Source organism: Pteropus vampyrus, unplaced genomic scaffold (genome assembly GCF_000151845.1).
Source record: "Pteropus vampyrus isolate Shadow unplaced genomic scaffold, Pvam_2.0 Scaffold220, whole genome shotgun sequence".
NCBI classification, from domain to species: domain Eukaryota; kingdom Metazoa; phylum Chordata; class Mammalia; order Chiroptera; family Pteropodidae; genus Pteropus; species Pteropus vampyrus.
Window position 1 is genome coordinate 2,969,026 of NW_011889001.1, and position 9,718 is coordinate 2,978,743.

The following is a 9,718-nucleotide window of genomic DNA, read 5'->3' on the forward strand; positions in this document are numbered from 1 at the left end:
ATGTATAGGAGATTTCTGGTGTGATGGTGGCCTCTGTACTAAGAACTTCAGGGCTCAAACCTGTGCTAGATGCAGTCCCAGGGGAGGCGATTCTGGGGCCCAGGACTGTTAAGAGTGCGTGCTCTCCCAGGGGCCCTGGGAGTGAGCAGAGGACTCAGTGTGGCCACAGGGCAAACTGGGAGAACACAAAGCCAGTTGGGGGAGAGAGTGGAGTGTGAGGGGCTGCAGCACAGGTACTGCTAGAGAGGTCAGGGGCGGAAGACAGTGACAACAGCCTCGATTGTCTGGTGAAGGAGCCCAGACTTGACCCATCAGTTATGAACAGCACTAAAGATTTTTTTCACCATGAGCAACCCAGTCAAATTTTTGTGTTAACTGTGCACTCTAACCCTGTTCCACTGAAGCTGAGTTGGAACTCTCAGTTGGCTCCCCGTGGTCTCTCTGGGGCTCAGCCCCTGGTGCAGGGCACCGTGAAAGGAAGGGGGCCCTCACATGACCATTTCCTGCCAGCTGCCTTGCATGGCAGGCAGAGGGCAATTTTTAGCAAGTCCCCAGGTGATTCTGCTGTGAGTGGTCTCAGCACCGACTCAAAGGTTCAGTTCACGTCCTCTATCATGTTTACTAATGTATTTCTTATCTCGTTTTACTTTGAGAAGAAAACCAAGAGAAACAATTTTCCTTCCCAATACCTTCCTATCCACTTAGTATTTTTTATTCACGTCGCTGCCAGCAAAGAATGGAAAGGAACTTTAAAAAAACAGCCTTTCACGTGTTTACATTCACCCTGGCCCAGTGTCACCTTCCACGCCCGGCAAGGACAGCAGTTAAGGAGGAGCAGTAAGGAGCTGACACCGTGCGCCCCTGACCTGAGAGGCAAGTGAGAGAGGGAGCCGGCCTTCCCCTTCTCTCCCCATTTCTGTCTCCCCAAAGCTCCCCTCTGGCCCCTTTGCATCACCGTCTCTGTCAGGTGGGAGAGCTCAGTGCTCTGAAGCTCAGCTTGTCCCCATCTTTGTAGGGAGATGTGGAACCAGCTGTTGGGGCTGCGGCTGGCACCTCCCTGGCCTTCTATCCTGCACCAAAGGAACTTAATCCCCACTTGAAAGAGGGAATTGCACGTTTTCAGGTGGCCCGAACATTTTATTTTGTTGGGAGCATTTTAATATTGTTGAGCTTTTCTGGTATACAAATATAACCCATGCTCGTTGTAAAAAATAGAAACATCGAGAAAGGGCCCTGAACCCTGCATTACAGACAGCCACCTGCTAATCCTCTCTATGCCTGGATCCCCATCTAGATGTGTGGTTCACAGAAGGGTAATTTCATGGAAGTACGATCACAATTACTTGCTGTTTTGCAGCCTTTTTTTTTTCTCATACATGCAATAAACGTTTTCTAGCGAATAGCATCCTTTCTCATGGCTGCGTGGATAAACACTATGTGGATAAACATTTTCTTTAACTTCTCCCTGCCCAAAGTTTAAGTTATTTTCATTTTTTCCTGATTTTTAACATCTTTGTGCACTTGTCTGAGTATCTCCTTAGGATAAATTTTTGCCTTCTAGCTGCGAGAGAGGGTATATATACATTTGAAATTTTGATAGATTTATGCAAGTGTAGTCTTAACTCTGTTTGGACACATTTTCACTTTCACCCTCAGTGTTTGAAAGCCCTCACTTCCCCACACTGCAGGGAAATCCTAAATGTCAACATCAGGCTCCAGTAACTGCAAAGATTATGCAATGACCTTGCCTGTAACCCCCATGCAAATCAGTGTGGCCCGATAATCCACATTTATGTCTAACACCCTTTCGATTGAAATCTAGGCTTCAGGACTCATTTAGAGCTGAAAAAGAACTGTAAAAATCCACTACCTTAATCTGGTAGGCAAGGAAGCTGTGGCTCAGAGAGGTCAATGGCCTTCCCAGCAGCAATACACACAGGACACCCATTCATTGTCTTCCTGGTAGTAGGCTGCCTGACAACCTGCTACCAGGCACACACACACCGCGCCTTACCCACTCCCAACTTGCACAGACTCCTTCTTTTCTAGTACATTGAAGTAAGATCAAGTTTTAACCCCCTTGGCTCAGGGTCAGTTTTCATGCTACCCAGGCATGCCCTCCCAGGAGGTAGTATTGCTTCTCCCTGGCAAGACCCGAAGTTAGCAGCTCAGGTCCCTGGCAGCAACCCCCAAATTGTTCTCTAGGTGACTCTTCCCTTGACGCCACCAGTGTTTAACATCTGGTGCTGGCATCCCCCTCATTCTGGAAACGATGGACTTCCGTCATTACGCTAGATCCTGGTTTCCCTCCTATTTTTCTAAGTGCTCCTTTCATGCTCCCCTGCCTGCCTCTCCTCTGTGTCACTTTGTGACATCCTTTCCAAAGGTCACTCTCCTCTGCTATAGCCTCTTCACAGTCAGCCCTTATCTGTTAAGGTCCAAGTATTCTTCAGAATCCTGGCCCACATTTCCAGCTCCCTCCTAGCCACCTTAACTCGAGGTTTCTCAGCCTTGGAACTTTTGATGTTTCAGAATGAATGATTCTTGGCCATGGGGCGGGAGCTGTCCTGTGCATTATAGGATGTTGAGCAGCATCCCTGGCCTCTGCCGACTAGGTGCCAGTAGCACCCATTTGGTTTTGATAACCAAAAATATCTCCGGACATTGCGGATTTCCCCGGGGGGCAAAATTGTCCCTGTTTGAGAACCACTGCCTTAGCTGGACTCAACATCATCAAAACAAAACGTAGCCCTGCTCCTCCCCTTCCTCCTCCCCAACTAGAACAGGGTTGACCAAATGCCTTGAGATTCTAGCATGACTTTGTGCATAATAAAGGTCAAGAAGACTGAGGAAAAGGAGCTAGGATCACAGAATTCTGAGAGTTGGAAGGGGCCCCCGACACCCTGAGCTTAGGGGTGCTAAGCTATTGGGAACCTTTCCCTTTAATCAAAGACGGCCTCAAATCCTTCTCATCACTGCTGTCCAGTGATCAGTTGATGAGGAAGGTGGACCTCTGTGCTTTCCCTGCTCAGACTAACGCCCTCATGTTTACCTGTACATAGGACAAAGTTTAGTGGTGGGAAAGCTTCTTCGACATGGCTTTTGGCTGTACTTGTTAAAGACCACACGGCATCTAGTAGTACTCTGTCCCCAAGATCAGGCCTGGCACATAGTTGGTATTCAATAAACGATTGAATAAATTATTTTAACATTGTCTGTGGGTGGTGGGACTAGGAGTGACATTTTAATTTTCTTTTGCATTTCATTTTCAAAACTTTCTATAATTGGGAGTGTTCATTACTCTGTAACAAGGCAGGAAAACCCACGAATATTTCCCCCTAAGTCAGAAAGGGAAAGGCCCCTGCCTCATTACACATGTCTTGCTTCCCCAGGTCTGACCCACCAGAAACATGGCAACCAGCGCCGTCCCCAGCGACAACCTCCCCACGTATAAGTTGGTGGTGGTGGGGGATGGGGGCGTGGGCAAGAGTGCCCTCACCATCCAGTTTTTCCAGAAGATCTTCGTGCCTGACTACGACCCGACCATCGAGGACTCCTACCTGAAACATACAGAGATTGACAATCAATGGGCCATCTTGGACGGTGAGGCCTGGATGGCAGCCCTGCATGGGGCTGGGGCATGAGATACAGAGGGTCAGGGAAAGGTGGCAGGCTTCAGTGGGGCATGATGGCTTCCTTCAAGTTGCCATTATGAGGCAGTTGGTACAAGGCCGTGCATGGTTTCCAGGGTGAATTCTGAACAGTTTTATGGAAACTAAAATGTGTATTCAACAAAGAGGCAGAGCTAGACTCATGCCAGCTCAGTGATGCCATGTTTGTTATTTCTTGCTTGATCAGAAGCTCTAACATTTACAGATGTCTCTAGTTAATAAAAAAAAAAAAAGGGGGGGAAATATATTATTTCTTAATAAGCATAGTTTATTTGGTAATTTTCCCTTGGGGGGAAAAAACTTGCATCTGACATCGTGTTTCTTGTTTAATCTAAATTGGTCCAGATTAGCAGTTCTTAAAGTGTGGTAGCCAGGCCAGCAGCAGCATCACAGGGAACCTGTCAGAAATGAAAATCCTCAGGCCCTACCTGTTCAGAAATTCTGAGAGCGAAGCCCAGGAATCTGTTTAACAAGCCTTCCAGATGATGCTGAAGTTAGAGAGTCACTTCTCTAGATTCTTCCTGATTATTACTTTGTACTCGGAATCCCTGTCTTAAACAGTCTGAATCATACAATGTCATTCTAGGAGGGGAGTTTTGAAAACCGCTGGGATACAAGTCCTCCGTCAGATATGGGATTTGCAAATATTTTCTCCCAGTCTGTGGCTTGTTTGTCATCCACTTAACAGTGACTGTCAAACACCAGAGTTTTTAATTTTCGTCAAGTCTCATTTCTCAGTTTGTTCTTTTATGGATCATGCTTTTGGTGTTGTATCTAAGACATCATCACTTGACCCAAGGTCACAAAGGTTTTTTCCTATATTTTCTTCTAGAAGTTTAATGGTTTTAGGTTTTCCATTTAGGTTTATGATCTATAGCGAGTAAATTTTTGTATATGGTATGAGGTATAGAACAAAGTTCTCTTTTTTTGTATATGAATGTGCAGTTATTTCAGCACTATTTGTCGAAAAGATTGTCCTTTCCCCCACTGAATTGTCTTTGCACCCGTGATGAAAATTGGTCATCTGTATATTCTATTTCTTTGATCTGTGTCTGTCTTAACACCAATGCCATACTGTTTTCATAACTGTAGCTTTACAATGAGTCTTGAAATCAGATACTCTTAAGTCTCCAACTTTGTTCTTTTTCAAAGTTATTTTGGCTAGCCTAGGTTTTTTGCATTTCCATATGAACTTTAGAATCAGTTAAATTCTAAAATTCTAGATTTTGATTGGAATCGTGTTGAAGCTATAAATTGATTTGAGGAGAATTGACATCTTAAGAATGTTAAGTCTCCTACTCATGAGTGCAGTATCTCTGTTTATTTGAATCTTTACTTCTCTCATCATTTTTTTTTGTAGTTTTGAGTACATATTTTATCAGATTTATACCTACATCTGTATTATAAATAACATTGTTTTTATTTCAGTTTTCAGTCACTTGTTGCTAATGTATAGAAATACTATAGAATTTTATATGTTAATCTTGTAACCTGCATCCTTGCTAAACTCACTTATTCTAGCTTTTTCATAGATTCCACTGGATTTTTTGCATAGATGATCATGTCTGTAAGTAAATATAGTTTTACTTCTTCCTTTCCAATCTGGATGGCTTCTATTTCTTTTTTCTTGCCTTATTTCACTGACTAAAAACATACTTGTCTTATTCTTATCTTAAGGAGAAAGCTTTCACTTTCTGCATTGAGTATGATGTTAGCTATAGGTTTTTTCATAGATGCTCTTTATTAGTTTGAGGATGTCCTCATCTATTGCTAGTTTACTGAGAGTAAATATTTGATTTCGTCAAATGCTTTTTCAGTGTCTACCGAGATAATCATATGATTTTTCTTTTTTAGTTCGTGTAACAAATGACGTTGATTCATTTTTCTAATGTTAAACCAACATTGCATCCCTGGGATAAACTTTACTTGGTCATGATGAATTGTCCTTTTATATATTGTTGGCTTTGATTTGCTAAAATTTTGTTTAGAATTTTTGCATCTATGTTCTTGAGAGATATTGGTCTGTAGTTTCCTTATGTTGAGTAATGCTGGTTTTGTAGAATGAATATGAAAGCATTCCTTCTTCAATTTTTTGGAAGACTGAACAAAATTGGTATTATTTTTTCCTCTAATATTTAGTAGAATGCACCTAACAGGACATCTGGTCCTGGAGTTTTCTTTGTAGGAAGGTTTTAAACTACAAATTCAATTTATTTAATAGATACAGGGCTATTCAGGTGATCCATTTCTTCTTCAGTGAGCTTTGGTAGTTAGTTTGTGCCTCAAAATTTTGTTCGGTTCATCAAAGTTATCAAATTTATTGCCATAAAGTTGTTCATAATAATCTCTTATTGTCCTATTAGTATCTATAGAATCTGTAGTGAGGTTGCTTCTTTCATTCCTGATATTGGTAATTCGTGTCTTCCCCTTTCTTCCTGATCAGGCTGGCTAGAGATATATCAATATCATTGATTTTCTGAAATGACCAACTTTCGAGTCTATTGATTTTTCCCATTTGGCTCCACTGATTTCTACTCTTATATTTATGATTTCCTTTTGTCTGCCTATTTGAATTTAATTTGCTCTTCTTTTTCTAACTTCTTAAAGTGGAAGCCGATCTCATTGATTTGAATATTTCTTTTTTTCCTATGTATTCATTTGGTGCTATTAATCTCCACTAACTTCTCATTTAGCTGCATTCCACAAAATTGAATACGTTATGTTTTCATTTTCATTCAGTTCAAAATACTTCCTAATTTCCCCTTTGATTTCTTCTTTGACCCACTGGGTCATTTAGAAATATATTATTTAGTTCTCAAGTATTTAGGGATTTTACAGATCTTTCCATCATTGATTTCTATTTTAATTTCACTGTGTCAGAGAACATACAGTATATTATTTGAATTCTTTGAAATTTATCGAGGCTTGTTTTATGGCCCAAGATATCTATCTATCTTGGTAAATGTTCTATGTACACATGAAAAGAATGTGTTTTTTGCTGTTATTGGGTGGTATGTTCTATAAATATCAATTAGATCGAGTTGGTTGACAGTGTTGTCCGAGTCTTCTATATCCTTACTGATTTTCTGTCTACTTGTTCTATTACTAAGAGAGGGATGTTGGAGTTCAGAGTATAATTGTAGAATTGTCTATTTTTTTTTTCCGATCAGTTTGTGCTGCATGTATTTTGACATTCTATTATTAAGTGCATAAATGTTTGGGATGGACATATCCTTCCGATGAATTGACCTTTTATTATTATAAAATGCCATTCTTTATCTGTGGGTTTTCCCTCTCTGCACTGTGTCCTGGAAATTTTCTCATGGCAGTAAGCTGGGCATCTATAGGTACCCACATCTATTTTATGTCCCATCTCTCAGGGGTCACCATCCTTCATTGCCTGAACAGTGTTTTGGAAACCATTATTTTATATATTTTGTCTGTTTTTTGGTTGTTTCAGGTGAGAAGGCAAATCTGGTCCTTGTTACTCCATCTTGGCCAGAACCAGAACCATATCATCACTTAAAAAAAATTCAACTTTGTATATATATACCAAAACCACTGAATTTTCAATCGAATTTTAAAGTAAAAAACACTGTTAAAGAGTGAATAGGATGATATTTGAATTATACCTGGATTTTACAAAGCATCATCCTTCGGGGGCTTGTCTGCAGCCCTGGAACTTTGAATAATTCCACCAGGTACCAGGCACATCCCCACCTTAGGGACCTGGCATTTGGTGTTCCGTCTGCCTAGAATGTTCTCACCGCAGAAATATATTCTCACTTCATTTAGGTCTCCACTTAAATGTCACATTATCTAGGAAGTTTTTCCTGAGCAAACCATCTACCCTGTTATTCACCCCACCCCTTCGTTTCTGTCCTCCTGCTCAACTCTTTTTCTTTATTCTACCTTTTATTGTTGCATATATATTTATATTTGTTTAATACATTTATTTGTTTGTTTATTTGTCACTCCCTACTAAAACAGATATGAGAGCAGGGACTTTATTACTGCTATATCCTCTAGCATCTAGACTACTGCTTGGCTCATAGTGAATCCTCAATAAATGTTTATGGAATAAATGAATGAATGAATGCTGAACAATATATGTGCCGTCACAGGTTTGATGTGCTCGCTATATTATTTCTAATGCACATTAAATATGTATAACTATTAAAATTTAAAACCTACGTTTATGAACTTTCTAAAACCATTTCATACATCACACATTCGAATATATACTTTGGGATACTGAGTTAAAGGAACATAAACAGTTTTCTTTACTGCAAGACTTAAAAGAACCTTCAATATGAACTATATTGGAAGCATATTTCTAGGCTATATTGTCTTTAAGATTTCCTAAAAGGACCATTTTTTGCATATCATTCTGGGCTATTTACACAGAAAACATTCTGAAAAACTTTGCATAATGCATGTAAGAGAGTAACACATCGGGCCTGATACATAGTTTGGAATTCAGTAAACAATTGTTTCTCTCTACAGTCATATAAACTTTTCAAACTTTTAAAAAAAAGTAACTTTGAGTATTAGATCCATTTCTGAGGGAAATAAAAGTTTTCCTCCAGGGTGTTTTTGAGGAAGATTTCGTGCTAACATTTATAGCAGTAGTGGCAAGGAGAGGAAAGTGTGGCCAGGCCCCACTCTATGAGCATGAATTTGCAAAGCCTATGTTCTGAAGCACCTGGGCTCCCCTTAGGTGCCACACCTCTAATCCTGCTACCAGGGTCAGGCCTGACTCAGAGCACTGCCCACCCAGGCCTGCCTCCAGAGCAGGAGATTGCCACTCTACTAGGTCTTTTATTAAGGAAAGGAAAGCTTAAAACATTACTGCTAAATATTAATTAGTTTGGTGTTTAAAAGGATGCCCCGTATTTTGAGAACTTTAATCAAGGCTGGTTGGTTTAGGCTCAAGTGTAACTAACACCTTCAGGGGCTGAGGCCTTTTGGGGTGGTTCGCAGCCCTGGGATGGACAGGACTTTCCTCGGGTATCCAGCACCCTGAGATCCTGCTTCCCTGGAGGCCACCCCATCAGGGTGGAGGGGCGCTAAGCCTGGGATGCCTTCCAAGTGCTCCGAACTCTGAGTTTCTCTTCTTCCAAACTCGGGAAGTGCAGACACATGGCATCGTGGTCATGGTAATGATGGCAGTGATGAGGAGGAGAAGAGTTCAGTAAGGACGGTATTTATTGGGCAATTACTGCATGGGAGGCCCATGCTAGGCACTTTGCTTATGCTTTTTTTTAATCCTTACAAACAACATTGTGGAGGCTTCTGTTGTTATTTCCATTTGTAGATGGAGAAAATAAAGCACAGATGTACACAGCTAGCAATGATTTGAACTCCCCTTTGTCTCCTATACTGTCAGTCTGTCAATCCTCTCCCACCTCACGGGGCTGACCCCTATGCCTCTGGGAGTGGGAGTTGTAATGGGGGACAGGGGAGATGGTGGTGTGGACTGGATTATCAGAACCAACAGGCACACCTACTTGCCCTTCTTCCTCCTTGCCCAAGGGCCTTCAGAGAGCCAGGTACTCCATTTCTGATCTGAATTTCAAATTGGATTCATAAGCTTGCTCAGGAAGCCTTCTCTGTGGTTTCTACATTGAGGGTTGTCGCAGCCTTCCTGTGAGAATCACAAACCTGTTTCTTGTTTTCTTTCAGGGGGCCTCATTGCCCTTGTCCTCCCAGAATCCACGAGACAGGAGATAACTGACCTCAGGGGCCAGAAATGAGGCTCTCTAGTACCTGTGGGACCCCCAGGCTTTGGAGCAGGCTGGCTCTGAGTTCTTGGCTCTGAGCTCTTTCCCTCAGGGCATTGGAATCTTTGTCTCACCTTCCATTGTTAAGGTCCCCACTCTGGGAACATCTCCTCCCCACCGACTGGGCCTCGCCTCTGCTATGTGGTTGCATCAGCTCCCCCATTTCCCAGCCGTCCAGTCTTCTCTTCTGGTCTCTGACTTTGGACCCCACCTCTCCCTGGCTTTCAGCTGTGTGGCTCGCTGTACCCCAGTTCTCAGGCTTCA

The 9,718-nt window shown here is 41.9% G+C and overlaps 1 protein-coding gene across 1 annotated transcript; it reads left to right on the forward strand.

Moving 5' to 3' along the window:
- The first annotated feature begins 720 nt into the window (after positions 1–720).
- Positions 721–9,699, forward strand: LOC111747391 (ras-related protein M-Ras-like). Its single transcript, XM_023538398.1, has 3 exons — positions 721–873; positions 3,393–3,603; positions 9,357–9,699. The coding sequence occupies exons 2-3, from the start codon at positions 3,411–3,413 to the stop codon at positions 9,425–9,427; spliced, it is 264 nt and encodes an 87-aa protein (XP_023394166.1). The 5' UTR covers positions 721–873; positions 3,393–3,410; the 3' UTR covers positions 9,428–9,699.
- Positions 9,700–9,718: the final 19 nt, after the last annotated feature.

Coding starts and splice junctions, on each gene's coding strand:
- LOC111747391 (XM_023538398.1), top strand. CDS start 3,411: ATGGCAACCAGCGCCGTCCCCAGCGACAACCTCCCCACGTATAAGTTG. Junction 3,604..9,356: donor TCAATGGGCCATCTTGGACG/GTGAGGCCTGGA, acceptor GTTTTCTTTCAG/GGGGCCTCATTGCCCTTGTC.